Source organism: Anabas testudineus, chromosome 12 (genome assembly GCF_900324465.2).
Source record: "Anabas testudineus chromosome 12, fAnaTes1.2, whole genome shotgun sequence".
In the NCBI taxonomy this organism is placed as follows: domain Eukaryota; kingdom Metazoa; phylum Chordata; class Actinopteri; order Anabantiformes; family Anabantidae; genus Anabas; species Anabas testudineus.
The window spans coordinates 9,626,936-9,642,343 of NC_046621.1; the positions used below are offsets into that span (position 1 = coordinate 9,626,936).

The 15,408-nt window shown below is 37.9% G+C and overlaps 3 protein-coding genes across 9 annotated transcripts; 2 read left to right on the top strand and 1 right to left on the bottom strand.

Annotated features, from left to right (window-relative positions):
• The first annotated feature begins 3,125 nt into the window (after positions 1 to 3,125).
• On the top strand, positions 3,126 to 8,310 carry gal3st1b (galactose-3-O-sulfotransferase 1b). 6 transcript variants are annotated; one of them, XM_026356821.2, is made up of 4 exons: positions 3,126 to 3,746; positions 4,126 to 4,166; positions 5,060 to 5,202; positions 5,281 to 8,310. In XM_026356821.2, exons 3-4 carry the CDS (start codon positions 5,078 to 5,080, stop codon positions 6,434 to 6,436), a joined length of 1,281 nt encoding a protein of 426 aa, XP_026212606.1. In that variant the 5' UTR covers positions 3,126 to 3,746; positions 4,126 to 4,166; positions 5,060 to 5,077; the 3' UTR covers positions 6,437 to 8,310. The 6 variants fall into 6 exon arrangements, with proteins under 6 accessions (XP_026212606.1, XP_026212602.1, XP_026212604.1 ...); XM_026356817.2 differs by having other exon boundaries at positions 3,126 to 4,166; XM_026356819.2 differs by lacking the exon at positions 4,126 to 4,166 and having other exon boundaries at positions 3,126 to 4,083.
• Positions 8,311 to 8,692: 382 nt separating this feature from the next.
• On the bottom strand, positions 8,693 to 9,346 carry LOC113158020 (cytochrome b-c1 complex subunit 9). The gene is made up of 2 exons (XM_026353675.1): positions 9,183 to 9,346; positions 8,693 to 9,029 (listed from the first exon to the last, which is right to left on the bottom strand). Exons 1-2 carry the CDS (start codon positions 9,321 to 9,323, stop codon positions 8,982 to 8,984), a joined length of 189 nt encoding a protein of 62 aa, XP_026209460.1. The 5' UTR covers positions 9,324 to 9,346; the 3' UTR covers positions 8,693 to 8,981.
• Positions 9,347 to 9,371: 25 nt separating this feature from the next.
• zmat5 (zinc finger, matrin-type 5) lies at positions 9,372 to 12,129 on the top strand. 2 transcript variants are annotated; one of them, XM_026353672.1, is made up of 6 exons: positions 9,372 to 9,445; positions 9,881 to 10,054; positions 10,275 to 10,337; positions 10,442 to 10,522; positions 10,891 to 10,999; positions 11,107 to 12,129. In XM_026353672.1, the coding sequence occupies exons 2-6, from the start codon at positions 9,928 to 9,930 to the stop codon at positions 11,252 to 11,254; spliced, it is 528 nt and encodes a 175-aa protein (XP_026209457.1). In that variant the 5' UTR covers positions 9,372 to 9,445; positions 9,881 to 9,927; the 3' UTR covers positions 11,255 to 12,129. The 2 variants fall into 2 exon arrangements, with proteins under 2 accessions (XP_026209457.1, XP_026209459.1); XM_026353674.1 differs by lacking the exon at positions 9,372 to 9,445 and adding an exon at positions 9,459 to 9,591.
• The last annotated feature ends 3,279 nt before the right edge of the window (positions 12,130 to 15,408 follow it).

Here is a 15,408-nt window from a genome sequence, read left to right on the forward strand (position 1 = left end):
TGGTTACCAAAGATGGCCGACTTGTGTGTCAAGACTGTTTTGTGCTTAGGAAATTATGAAATACACTAATTTGTTTGTTCAGCGCAGTTTATCTTAAGTAGCTGTCATACAAAGGTGCCTTAAGATTGATTTCCCAAGATTAACTAAAAGCAATTATCCACTGTGCACCCTGGTTTTGTTACTGCAAACAAATGGATTGTAAATAGTTTTATTGTGCGTATGATACTGATTTCTTTTTCTTAATTACATAGATACATCTTTAGTACCCTAAAGATTTGTTTGTATCAAGTTTTACATGATAGTCTCTCTCAAAGCATAAAAATTGTGTAGGAAATAATCTGACCACCAGTTCCTCCTAAGTGATTTTTGTGATTTCTAACCCTCACTTCTTGCTGTCAGTTGACAGTAAGGGGCTGAAGAGTGACTCAGTACAATACATTTCAGGGAGTCACTTATGATTAAGCTGCGTAGGTGCCAGATGGTCGTGCCAGGTGTTTTATCAACAGTATTCAAACACTGTGCTCCAAAATGATATAATAATGACTGGTTATGTCAGTAGCTCTGTTCCTGATGCTGCCCGTGGCTTTTGCATCACCTGCAAGCTGTCGTCTGAAAGGTTTTGGTTCAATGAATGAAATGAAATGTATTAAACTTAATGTTTATCAGAACTGAAGATGATACATGTGTTTTTTCTTAAAATATAAAATTGTAGACCTGTATCAGTTTGACACATTGTTCATGTGTAGAGTGTTATATCTAGAGTAACCAGTTTGAGTTCCTGTTTGGACAATAGATTTCTAGTAAAACATGTAACCAAAGTGAACAGTTTATTTAGTAACACTTCACATTTTTTAGTCAGAAATGTAATAATCAATACATTTATTTGACATTCTCCATACCTTTTGAGCTTGGTTTCCCCATGACTGCTGTATTTTGAAGAAAATATGTGAAATTATTAACACAATAAAATGCAGTTACCAACCGCTACGTTTACTTTTGTGTCTGTTAATACAGGAAGTGGCAGTGCTGAGAGGCTTTTAAGCTTTCTGGTTGTTTGGACAGGATCTACAGAGGTTTGAACACATTATGCCGATCTTATCCAGTTATCCGCACTCCAGCTTCTGCTCTTGCAATAGCAGCTCCAGACTGGATAGAACCGACCCGGCTCTTATCTTGTTTTAACACAGATCTGATTGTCCTCTGACGCACTCTGCTGTCAATGACATCAATACCTACAACCATTGCAACAGAGGCTAGTGAGCGTCTTGTGCCAAATCGATGTGACCTACTGAATCAGAGATGATGAGCCAAAGTTAACATCAGCTGAGCCGGAGTGATAGAAAAAAATGGTTGGGTTTACACATCTTCAGACAGTGATGAGGAAAAGCAAGTTTAGCTTTATGACCAGTAACTATTTTCTATGTTATCTGTAAGTGTTTATTGTGGAAGGCCACTCTTATGAAAATCCAATAAGCCCTTAGGACAAACAGAGTCATGTGAACAGGTGATGCAAATTCTAGTCTCTTCTCTGTGGGTTGATGTGGGCCTCATTCCTCGGGACTCCACCAGGGGGGAACCAAGAGCGATGTCTGGGGAGAGATAAGTGACGATAGAAGAGATCATCACACCGAACTGGACGCTCCAGGTGATGACACTGATCTGAAACTGATATCAATAAAACATAACCAATGTAAGACACCAAAAGTTGTAGTATTATTTGTCACTTTTCTATCACTAGATAGATAGATATATAGATAGATAGATAGAAACACACTGTGCAGACTAGTTGTAACTGTGCGTCTTAATTTCAATATGGACAAATTCAAACTCAAGTGCAACAAGTGACCACAGGAACTATATACTCTGTCAGCTGATCCATAAAGAAATGTAAAACCACGTTTACAAATACCTTGCAGGCAAACAAAAGCTCAGTGGGACGTTGTCGTGATTGCGGCTATGCAAATCCCAACTTTTGGGTGAAACACCTGTTCTTGGTCATACAGGGGCAGGTGCGTCTTCTTTACATACAAATACATGCACCTCTGTCGTGGAATCGTTTACAGTCAGGCTGCTGAGTCTCCAGACTCAGGGTGTATGTATCTATTCACACTCATTTAAATTGATCTGCAATGATCATTTTACTACCTTTTGCAGACCTCATTAAAGCCACAATCAATGATTTCAAATATATTTCTTAAAGTAATGTCCATTTAGTCTTATTTTGAAGTATAAGTATGAGTTGAAATGTTTGATTTGAGGTGAGGTGATGTGAGGTTGTAAAATCGACACACACACACACACACACACACACACACACACACACACACACACACACACACACACACACGCAGTGAGAGTATTTTATGATACAGTAGTTATCGGACTTTATTAAACTTCTGCTTTTGTCACGTCATCAGCCGTGTTTATTGCGACGTGCACACTAAACTTCACTTCCCTTCATGTTTCATCCTGTTTTCAGGTTTTCAAAACGCCACTTGATCATTTTATGATTATTTCTAGCAGGTTGCTGGAGTCTCACAGAGCAGCCGTTCATTCGTAGCTTATCTCAAAATAAAGCATTCACCATGTGACTCGAGTTGAGTATCATTGCCCAGATTTGTGATTTATTGCGCGGATCAAAATCCAAATGAAGACACAAAGTGAATCTCCGCCCGAAACTGGCATCCGAGGGAGCGCGCACAGTCTGTTAAAGCTTCAACTCCCGGTATCGACCTAGGCAAAATGTGTTGTAGTCACAGCTCTCTTTGCTGTGCATGAACCATCCAGTCCACCTCATGCATTTTATTTATTGTTATGAATGCAAAGGGGAGCGCTCTTTATTATGTATGTAACCCAGGTGAATAAAACACCGATCCTTACTGAACTCTAAACTGCAAAATGCGTCCTTTGGCTTTTGTTTAGCCACTTATTATTTACTCAGCCTCAGTATCTGTCTTTTGTCACCATGAGACAGTAAAAAAAAGCAGCTAATAACACAGGAAAACTGGTCGATACATTAACAGACCGTGCGCGCTCCCGCAGCCGGGTTTCTGGTGTCATTTATTTATTTTTTTGACACGATACTGGGCGTGTCGGAAAGCCTCTCTCGGCTGTGCTGTGTGTGCTTAGTATTGATACATTTTCTGTAATGTTTATAAGAGATAGTTCACATTTGGTTTGGTTTCACACTTCCTCCTGGTTATCATCACATCAGCAGAGGTGACCGACTGGAGCTGCAGGTTATGGCACCGTGGCGCGCAGCGCTCTTAACCTCTCACACGCTGCTCTACCCGAAAGAAGAAAATATTATTGTTTCATCCACTATTGTTTATTTCCTGCTCCAGCATGACAGCACGCTCGCACGGGGAAACTCCGAGTTATGGTTATTGTAAAAAAAGAAAAGCAGATTTAAAAAGAAGAAGTTGAGCCCCCAGCGGATAATCTCTCCACATGCTTTTTAACGATGTCCCAGCTGCACTGGATGCGCGTAACAAACTTAGACATGGACAAACATGGTCCAAAGGCAAATAAAACGCGTATTCCTCGATTTGGCGCACCTCCTTGCGGTGACGCCCCAGAGGATCGGCATTGCTAAAACAAAAAAAAACATAATAAGGACTTGACCAAAGGTTAATAAAGGTGCGACGAGGCGAACGGATTTGTCATCTGCTGATCTTCAAACGATCATCCTCCACCACACCTGAGGACAGGAGAGCTCTTCACCGTCTGCTGCGCTTGGATCCCAGGTAAACTGAACGACAGGGGGACAATGTGCGGATATTTTCACATCACAACAGTAGCACATTATTATTTATTTTAACTACATCCTTAAAGTGCATTGTTATGTCGGGCATATTATAAAAAAAAACTTTTTTAAATGACTGACTCTATGATGTCGGAGCACCCTCACTTGGCTGTATAAAGGTGTTATTGTGATTCAATCAAACCACAACTTGAATGTAGGCTAGGGGTAAAAGCCATGTTGACAGCAGCCTTTTGCAAACCTGGTCAGAGCTTGTGGGTGGAGAATTGACTTGACTTCCTTCATTCCTGTCAACCAGGAGACATGACTTCTGAGACCAGGTACAGCATACTGAGAAATAGAGGCTTTTCTTTTACTTTTAGAGTACATGTTGTTGCCCTGGCACTGCTAATGCTGTGTGGAGGTAAAGAAAACGTTTTGTTTGTATTTCTTCCGCTGACACACCCTTTATTTTGCTCCTTGACTTATCATTTAGATTCAGTTTGTTGAAGCATGATAGTGTGACTACAGAACTGTTACTTAAAGCTATGGTTTTAATCAAGTTTAATTTCTTTCATTACTTATCAGGCTATTATCTACTACAATGAATCTACGAGACATGCAATAGGACACATCATATATGTGAGAGAGGGTGTATGGAGGACCCATCTATTCACACACATTTTGAATTCATCTGTAATGATTATTTTACCAAGTTCAAGTGAACATCAATCCAGAGGGAGTGGTAGAAATTTGCTTTCATTTTATTAAAATTGACTTAAAATCTTTTTTCCTATATGCTTTTTTTTTATGTTAGTGTCTCTTTTCTCTTTCCATCGCTGCTGTTTGTTGTGAAGAACTATAGACGTGTTTCCAGTGTAAATATAGGGGATCACAAAGACTGATGCATCAGCTTTCTTAGTCATCTGTGTTGTTTGTACTCTATCTCCCCTTTTCTGTATCTACAGTTAGATGCAGTGTAGATCTTCACTTAACCTCTTTTTAACAACAATTTTAAGAAATATCGATTACATTTCATATAAAAAGATGAAGCCTGGGGTTTTAGTAAATGTGCCACACTTAAACTACTGTATAAAGGAGAAGAGATAAGGTAAGGGGGCAATTAATCCCTCTGTGTATAATTGCGGCAGGGCGTTACAGCTGTTTATGAGCTTCAAACAGCTGCTCTTTTGTTCTATGAGAAAACAATAATTACACAGCAGAATCTAGCAAGGTGTGTATCGAAGCGTTGTTGGTCTTTTCAGTGTAACTTCTTCCTCTATAATGCATGATCTCTAATATCATCTTCATCTTCAGGTGCACGTTTGGGTTTTAATGATGTTTGGCATCAAAGGAAATAAATGCACGCCTGTGATGCAAGGGCTGATTCTCTGGGTTTTACTGACCAACATCATGCTGGTGCTGTACAGCTTGACGACCTCAACCCAAGTAAACAGAAGGTAAATTTGTAAAATAAAAAAAAAGGTTTCACCCTATTGACGTACATGAGTTTACTTATCCACGTAGTTTATTTGCAGGAGCTCCCAGGAAGATACATGTCCTCTCAGCCTGGGAAGATTGATGAAGAATGTGACTGTGCCTTCTCATAGAACAAAATCCCAGTCAGCAGAATGTTCCCCTGTAGAGAACATCATGTTCATGAAGACCCATAAAACTGCTAGTAGCACCATGCTCAACATCCTCTTCCGATTTGGAGAAAAGCACAACAGTAAGTTCGCCTTCCCTGATGGGCGCAACGACTTCTTCTACCCATCACCTTTCCTGTGCTCCCAGGTGAAGGACTACAGGCCCGGAGACTGTTTCAACATTGTTTGCAACCACATGCGCTTTAACCATCAAGAAGTGGCCAAGCTGCTGCCTCCGAATGCCGTGTATATCACCATCTTACGTAACCCAGTGGATCTCTTTGAGTCGTCCTTCCATTATTATCACAGGACAGTTCCTTTCACATGGAGGATGAACAGAGCGAACAAGCTGGCGGAGTTTCTGAAAAACCCTCAGGACTTCTACCGGCCAGACGCGTACAACTCATTCTATCTTAAAAATCTGCTCTTTTTTGACTTAGGTTTTGATAACAACCTCGAAGCTGATGATCCTGATGTAATGATGCACATTAATACCTTAACAAAACATTTTGATTTGGTTCTCATAGCTGAATATTTTGAGGAGTCTCTTATCCTGCTGAAGGACAGACTCTGCTGGTCTATGGAGGACATTCTGTATTTTAAGCTTAATGCTCGCAAAAGCTCATCAGTATCTCAACTGACCCCTGATTTGAGAGCCAAAGCTTTACAGTGGAATGGAGCTGACTGGAAACTCTATCAGCACTTTTTAGCCATCTTCTGGGCCAAAATAGAGGAGTTTGGGAGAGACAGAATGAAACGGGAGGTAAATGAACTGAGGAGAAGAAATGCAGAGATGAAGGCTATCTGCATTGAGGGCGGGGATGCAGTTGAAGCGGAGAAAATTCAGGAACCACGTTTCCGGCCGTGGCAGCCAGTTGGAGAGTCTTCCATCCTCGGGTATAACATGAAGGAAGATATTGATCCCAAATTCAGAACATTTTGTGAAAAAATGCTCACACCTGAAATACAGTACTTATCAGACTTGGGTGTAAGCCTGTGGCTTACTAGTCTGTGGGGATGGATAAAAGATGTAGTTTTCACAGATTGACCTAAATCAGTTAATTATTTAGACAAGACATGATTGCTCAGCAGAATCAATGAGGTTTAAGGATCCACAATCTGTCAGAAAAAAAAACTAACTCCAGGACACTATACGCCAAAACAACTAGACACAAGAACAGTTTGTTCTCAGGCAGCATCAGATGAACTGTTAATCAGTAACAGATTGTCATAAACGATATCTGTGCAATAATGCTACAACACTAAAACAAGCACTGTGCCTACAGGTTATTAAATTAAGTAACATATGAAAATTAAATTATTATAGTATGAAATGGACACTGTGCAATAACATTTATATTTCATACACAATTACTTGAGAACTAAAATACAAGCAGCAAGCAGGCAGGGCACTGTACATGTAACAACCACTGCACAATCCTACTGTATGTATATAACATTACTAATTGAGCCACCTACTTAATTCTCGTTTACATACACGTCACTTGTTTCTCACCTACTTGCTTTGCATTATAGCCACATGTTTGTGTTCAGTTCCATTGTGAACTTTTGTTTATGCTTGTTGTCTGTCAATGTGTTTTTTCCAGGTTTGTCACCTGAATTCCCTTTTAGATACTTTTTTAGGAAAACTAAAAGAGTTGAAAGAGTTGCTCTGAAAAAAATTTTAAAAATGGGGGTATCTCTTAGTACTGAGCCAAACTTAACTATTATCTACCAATGTAATATTCAATAGTAATATCACATAAATGTAATAGCATTTATTTAATATTCCAGTTATTAACAATACATATATACGCCTATCTTTGCCCCACTAGTTGTAAACTGTGTGTTTCACATTGACAACTGCGAATCTGAGACTAATGGCATATTGTATGTTACCTTGACTGAAATAACTCTAACAGGCAGCACTGCTTAGCTATTGACCATGTATATAGTAGCTGTGACAAATGTCTAACATGTTGAAAAATTCTAAATTCATTTTCACTTTTTGTTTTTTTGATTCTTCATCTTTGTACTTTTTGTAATGCAATGTGATATCACTACCATGTTGTACTGAAAATAACGATATCAGTTAGTGTACTGTACCATACGGGACTGAACTGGGACAAATTATTATAAATCAGAAGAGTAGAGGTATCAGCAATGTCTGGATACATTTGAACCCTTGGCATTAGGACATGCATGTTCACACAGATAAGATCTCTTTTTTTTTTGCCAACAGAGAAGCTGAGTTTACCTACTTTGTTCTCTTTTGATTATAATATTTGTAGCACATAAGGTTTGTCTTTTGAATCAAGATGCTTTGTCCTGCAGAGTGATTAATACAGCAGACATGTGGTAGCTGACTGCATTAATTTTATATATGTTTCTTGTGAATAATTTACTTTAAGTAAGGCATGTATATGGTTTGTCCTTTACATTTTGTCATGTTCTTAAACATGTTCTCAAAAAATGCTGTTTTTTATAATTTGGTGAGAATATTACTTTTGCTTGTTTCATGTGGGATTGCCATGTGTCATTTGTGGAGTTGAATCTACTCCGTGCACAGAGCGATGTTTTAATCTCAATATCAGTCTAATTGCAGCATGTGATAGTGTTTCTTTCTACTGCCTTTTTAATATGGTGCCACATAAACAAGCCACACCTACAGTTTTGTATACAGGTATTACCTGCATAGTGACGGTTTCGTATACAGTGCAGGAAGCGTGCTTTTAATTAAGTTAAGTTAACTTAAGTTAATGCTTTTTTTTTTATTTTGATGCTTTTTTTTTAATTAAAAGTGCTTAAATAATGTGTTTTTTATGGAAATGATCTCTGTCCAACTGCATGTATGAACAGTCACTTTGAATAACGGTGTATGCGCATTTGGAATAAAGGAAATTGATATGATAAAAATCCTCACATACAGTGTTTGTCTGTGAAATGCATAATGTCTGCACTCCTTTTCAACTCTTAATATATTAGTGCCAGATACCAAACTATCATAAGTCTTTCATTGAAATGACATAAAAGAGAAGTGAAGACCTATATCAAGGACATAGGTAATGATCTGAACTGTACATTGTGAAAAAAATTACATTTACAAAATGGAAAAATATCACTCACTGAAAATGGGTGCATTACACAGAAACGTGTCCCTTTACCATGAATCTGTAAATTAAGCTTTTGGGATACCTTTATGTGACATGCATATGACAACATCAAAGATTTCAAATGACTCTAACCGTATAAAATGAACTGAGACATACAAGACACATTTGAGAACATAAATCAAAACACTGCATGATGTGTAAGACAAACATGTTTTAATTTAACCATTTACAATCCTCAGAGGAAATGAAGGCATTACAAATAACAACAACAAGAGGGAGATGTCAGGATCCACTGTTGGACGGTCAGTCCTCTCCCATCGGTCCTCCGGTAGCTGCTGCCATCCTGGGCTTGACTTTAACACATTGTCCATGTTGACTACTGCTGCTGCTGCTGCTTGATTCAGGTGTGGAGGTCAGGAAGAATGGATGATGGAAGTGTGACAACAACACTTGAGCCGTGGATCACCCCGGAGCCACGTCCTATTCCTCGTCTTTCCCATAATTGTGTTTGACGTGTTGCCATAGTTTCTAAAAGAAAACAGATTCGATAACATTATGGCTGTGAAAGGGACCTAGCTGCTCTGCTTAGCGGGTAAGCTAGCTTAGCTAATATGAACGCCGCTGCGCCCTCTGCGAAGGTCAGCATAAAACAAGCATTACTACACAAATGGGCGAACTTACTCCTCGATTTATTTGCTCGAACATCGCATCGCCACCTTGGTCAAAAAGACGCTCAAAGAAGACCGCGCCAACCATGACGGTTACAGCGAAAGTGGATGTTTTCCTGAAGAGCAGGTTGTAGACGGTCGTAGCCAGCGCCATGTCGGTGGTGAAATGCGCAAGACCGGAAACTAGAACACGAAACTTCCGCTTCATGAATGTTAATGATCCTGCGGGGATACCGTAGTTTTAGCTGGGAGCTTGTTTATTTATTTTTTCAGCAGGTGATATAAATGTTTTTTATAGTTTTATTTTTAAACAGCAGAAATCTATGAGGATATGATCGTTCCACTGATGGTTTATGCTCTTTTTAGCTAAAAATCCAATGCATATAACAAGTGAAAACCAATTCTTACGCGACAGTTAGCATGTAAGCTAACGTTTTGCATGATTCCTTCCTCTTTAAACGACACAGTCACATGTTTAAACCAGTAGATTGTGCTCTATTTCGATGTTTATAATGTTTTATTGAAGACAGAGACTGGTGTGGTTCCAAATTAGGGTTTAAATGTGGTAATTTCTACTTTTTGTGGCTTTCAGACAGGACTCAAACAAACAGGACTCTTTTGATGAAATTACCTTCCTGTTACTATTCTCCCACCATGCTTTAATTACCACTTATCTAAAATTGTTTGTTTTTTTGCTTTACTCTCTTTCAGAGATTTAAAAGGTGACATTGCACCGAGGTGATCACATAAGCTGCATTATGGGGAAGAGATACTACTGTGACTACTGTGACCGCTCCTTTCAGGACAACATGCATAACAGGAAAAAACATCTGAATGGTGTTCAGCATCACCGAGCTAAAAAGGCCTGGTTTGACCATTTTAGAGGTTAGATCTGAGAGAGATTTATCAGATTACAGTATACAGTAATTCTACATATCACAAGTTACTGTTATAAATGCCAAGCAAGTTTTAAAACGTTTTCTAACAATTTCTAAGGTTATATTTGCATTTTTATGCACCGTTTGAATTGCATTATTCATTTAGCTGTTGACAGTGGGATATTACATAAACCACTAGGGGTTCACTATAATGTTTTGTTTTACAGACTCTGCAGCCATTCTGTATGAAGAGCAAACAAAGAAACCCTGTAGGAAGTTTCTCCAGAAAGGTAACTTAACAGTTGAATTGAGTATTTATCCAATAATGAGGAAATTCTGTTAAGCATTTGACTGTGATAATCTTCTTTTTCTGTGCTTTTCTTTTTTTTTTTAGGAATTTGTGATTTTGGACCCAACTGCAGGTTTTCTCACATGTCTGAAGAGGAGTTGTTTATCTTAAAAAGACAGGTTGAAGGTAAGATGCAGCCAACAGGTGGTGCTGTCTACCATGTTTAGCTTTTCAAGTGAAGACGTTAGAGGCCTCCAAAGCAGTGTGCCACATGCTTAAAATACAAAGAATTTCCTTCTCCCATAAATTTTTTATAACGAGGACGACATTTGCATTCACATGTCACAGATACTCACCACAGTCCAGGTTGCTGATGTAACACAGTTGTTAGATTTATAATGTTGCAGATGGTCGCGTTCAAACTAAATAAAAAATGGCATGAATGCCAGCTACTTTGGGTCAGCACTTATTGCAGATGCAGTTTATCAACTACATTTAATTCAAATTATTGTGAATTAAAGTGTGAAATGATAGTGACACTTTTTTCGTTTTAGATGAACGACTGCACAGAGAGCATTTTGAGGACAGGAATATGCCTGGGCGAAGTATAGAAGAATGGCTCTCTAAAAGAGAAAAGAAGCGAATTGCCCTGGGTAGCAAAGGGTATGCTCACTCATTTTTGTTTTAATACTTAATCATACATGGTTAGCAATGCTAATGGTTATTCCTGTTGATTTAGAATTCAACTGATACATTATTGATGTCTGCAGAGATAAAAAAATGGACCAAGTCAGTCAAGAGGACCAAGCAGAGAGTGAGATACCTGAACAGCTCATCTCTCTTCCAGACCTTCCACCCTCACTTCTACCTCCTCCTTCAGGTGGATGGAAAGTCAGAGTGAACACTGAGTGGGGTTGAGAGGTATTCATATTGTGGTTCAAATCGCGGTTACATGGGTGTGTGACATTAATAGGAGAAGGAATGGTACATAATGAAGTCATAAGAGACAGTGTCACGTTTGTAATTTCCGATGATAATAAAGCCTCCTTTATTGCCGCTTCTCATTTTGAATAATGTATTTTATTCTGCATGCTAATGGGCATATTTTGTATTCCCTACAGGGTAGGTTGTATATATTTTTATTTTTTACATTTTACTTAACATGTCAAGTTTCTTCAGTAAAAATGTAATAAAGCATTTTCCTAAGTTTGTTTTAGCATATAGTCAAAGATTTCTGTGCAAATGCAAACTCACCTTCATAATTGACATTGTGATAATGTCTAGGCTGCTGTTGATTGTTATACCAATCAGCCGAAAATTATAATGAAACTCCTCTAAGGAGTTGTGTTTGATTTCAGGTAGTCTCAAAAGGAAAGAAGGAGAACTGATCATATGGAAATGTTTTATTTTTATTTTATTTATTTTTATTTAAATCCTGTGCTGCGTCACGGGGGGAATCACTGATCTCATGACATTTTTTTATTTCTAACCCAGGAACTGCAAAACACCACTTTACTTCCTAATAGTAAAGATGACAAACTAATGATCCGGATTTCATTTAATAAAAAAAGAGCCCCATACAGATCCCCTGGATTTTTGACTAATGTATTTTTAATTGTCATTGACCTCTAAAATTCCTTGATTAGGTTTGTTAGACCACAAGAGTATGCACAATACGTTTTGGTGATTAAGAGTGAATGTAAACATTGCATTTGTCCATTTACAAGAAAACTTTGTAAGCTAAATAAAGTTTTAGGGGACTTGGGGGTTGCCTATATGTAGCCCTGCACTCATCCCAGCAGCAGCAGTAATTTTAATTTGTTTGTCTATTTCGATAATATCTTTAGTCCGCATGTTTTTTAAGGCAACTCATGGCAACAGGTGTGTTGCTTGACCATCAAAAAAATGACATTCCTATTCTCTATCTCAGGTCTAATTCTCATTGCTGCTCAGCTCCTAAGCTTCCTTCATCAGCTTGTTCTAAGATAGCTGATAGTGCTCATTTAATTTCACTTAAACCTCAAACATTTCTTATTCCATGTGCTATTACATGAATTTTACAACCTCAGCATGTCAAAGCAAATTATCTTTTCCTGTTGTGGGCTGTTTCTAATAGATCCTTCACATGCCAGACAGTGAATCGACAGGACATCACCAGGTCCTGACTATGACGAAGGCTGTTTGTAAATGTGCACAGTACAGGTTCCTTTTTTAAAAGATTTGTCATGTGTTGTAATTCGTAAGCAGTGTCACATTGGTATAAAACAAACAAACAGCTGGGTCATTTTTAATGTCTATGTTTTTATTGGACTACATGCATCTAGAGACCACTTACATTATGTATAATGGATGCAGTAACCTCTACATGTGCAGTTACAGAAATAAAACAATGTGTTATATTCTCACTCTAGACATTCAAATTACTGTTAATGTCACACAGTAGGATAGTGTAACAAATATTTACTGTAAATTAAGAGGAACTTTTTACCAAGACAAGAGGAGAGAAAAATAATGCAAAATGCACATTGGCATTGAGATCACTCAATCATTTAAAATCAGAAAGTGTCAGATTAATTTTTGCCACACGTAATGATTTTACCATAATAGATTTCCCAAGAGTGCAGTTTTTAATATTCCAAATGACAAAAGGCACAGAACAAAAGACATCTACAGTTCAAATCATATGTTTAACAACGGTTAAGACAATCCACCAAAGTGTACGTCTGCTCATTAAAACACTGGCACATACAGAGTAGGACACATTAATTGCTTATATGTCTTAAGACGAGATTTGACACAATAACTATATTTTACATTCACACAAAACCCATACCTTACCTGGCATGTTCACACAGAGAGGTAATGTGATGTCATTTAAGTAGTTCATACATAAACGCTACTACATGTGAGATAAAACTTTTATTGCCAGAATGATTCTCACTGTTTGGTACTCTTCTTCATGTCACGTAGCACTGATAAGATTAAAGATAAAAAGAGCAAGAAAAAATATATAGCATTTAGTAAAACTCGTCAGATCTGACAAATATTTGTTAAAGAAACATTCAGAAAAATGAATCTTAACTCTGAAAAGTTAATGTAAGTGCATGGCCTTTATACACACAATAGCTCATATTTGAATGTCCAGTCAATCTGGAGATTATACATCAGAAACCTGATATTTTTGTCAGTATTTTTGGTTTGTTTTTTTACAAAACATTATGCTTACATTCATAATAAAATCACATAGATTTAATGTTTCACTTTCCCAAGTAAGAAAATATAACCATGTTATACTTTAAACAATATGTTGTTTTGGTGGTCCATGTAAAAGCCAGAAAACAACATTTTTCATGATATGTTAAACTATTGTTCACAGCATACTGCAAAGAATTTTTATATTGTCTGCACACCCACAAAAGAAAATTGACATTTATAGGAAAATGTCAAACACTGAGGTTTTTCTTTGCAATGATCACTTTACAAGTTGCATAATTATTTTAATACACACATCAGAATTCAAAATTTGATTGCACACATAGAACACTCATTTGTTTCTAATATAATCTCCATGCATGGTGTCATGTGAATTGAATGCTGGTCTTCCTCATTGGATCTAAATATTACTGTTACTGCTTTTTATGGTTGAATTTTTTTCACAGCTGGAAGCTCAGGTCAAACAGTAACTTAATATTTTTAAGGGCCTCTGTGTCATGCCTGTAATTTGGAGTTCACTCTTCACTACACTCTAATTCTTACACCTACAGTTGTTCATATCTCTGCTGGGAAAACAGCTGTTTGATTTACAAAGCAATCCCCAGCCGCTCAACCAAGAAGTCTTACTCTGAGCTTTCAAACCAATTACGTTTAAAAAAAAAAAGTGTGACATCTTTGAAAATGCTCTGTGGGAGTTTTCTGACTGGGGAACACAGCATGCGGTGGAGGGTCGCAGCCTGTGATCCTTCTCTTTTTAGCAGTGCTTTTCCGATTGTTCCTGTGCTTGTTCACCACTTTACTCCAGTTGTTGGGTTATTTGTACTTCTCGTTGTCATGGGGGAACATTTGGATGATGGATTTCTCTTCATGACTTTGCTTTTAGACATCATGTAGCCTGCCCCTATTTCGGTTTAAGCTGAGGCGTGACTTGTTAGACAGTAATTTTTTTTCTTTTTTTTTTAACAAAGCATGTTTTGTAGCATCTAATTTATTACATATAGATTTGTCTGACTCCTCGACACTCCCTCAATGTTTTCCGACATCTGTATATAACGTAACAGTGTGAAGTTAAGTATGAGTCTACAGACAAAGCTTGTGGTTCTGGGTGGTTCTTCACAAGTCTAGCAGTGCTTTTGAGCTCAAGGTTAACTCTAGCAAGGCAACATGCTTACAATGACAATGCCAATTTGCTGATGTTTAGCATTAATGCAACAACACGCTAACATTTGCCAATTGGTAACCAAACAGTACTGTGAGCAAAAAAGATGTCATTGACTTCACAGGTGTTTGGTCCAAAACCACAGTAGGGGACAAATTAAGAACTGGACGCGGTGATGACACAGTTCGTCCTGAGGGGAACATGAATGTGCATGCTACATTTCATGACAATCCTTCCAACAGTTAAATTAAAACTCAAGAATTTATTACAGCTACAATATGCACTTTAGTGGTAGCATGAGTCTCAGCATCAATCCACTCTGCTTCGCCCATTCCTTTGCCGTTTTGTTCAACTGGATGTGAGCTACACTCCTGCACACTATAACAAACAGATATTTGAAAGAGACACTCCATGCAGTACACAGTTATTTGGCCTCATGTTTTTAGTAAGCTATTTAAACCTACATAATCTGCAGCCCATCAACACTTTAATATTGCTTTATTACTATCACAAGTCATTATTGGACGCCTTCTCATGAACAACATTAACTGTTTCGATATATTAGACACAGCACAGCTATTACTACAGCACATACTGTACACTGAAATACTTCTTAGAAAATGCAGACATTTGGATTAGATACCACAGTTGTAGGATACTTATCAGCCCTTGAAATGCCTTTCTTTTATTCTTTCTACCG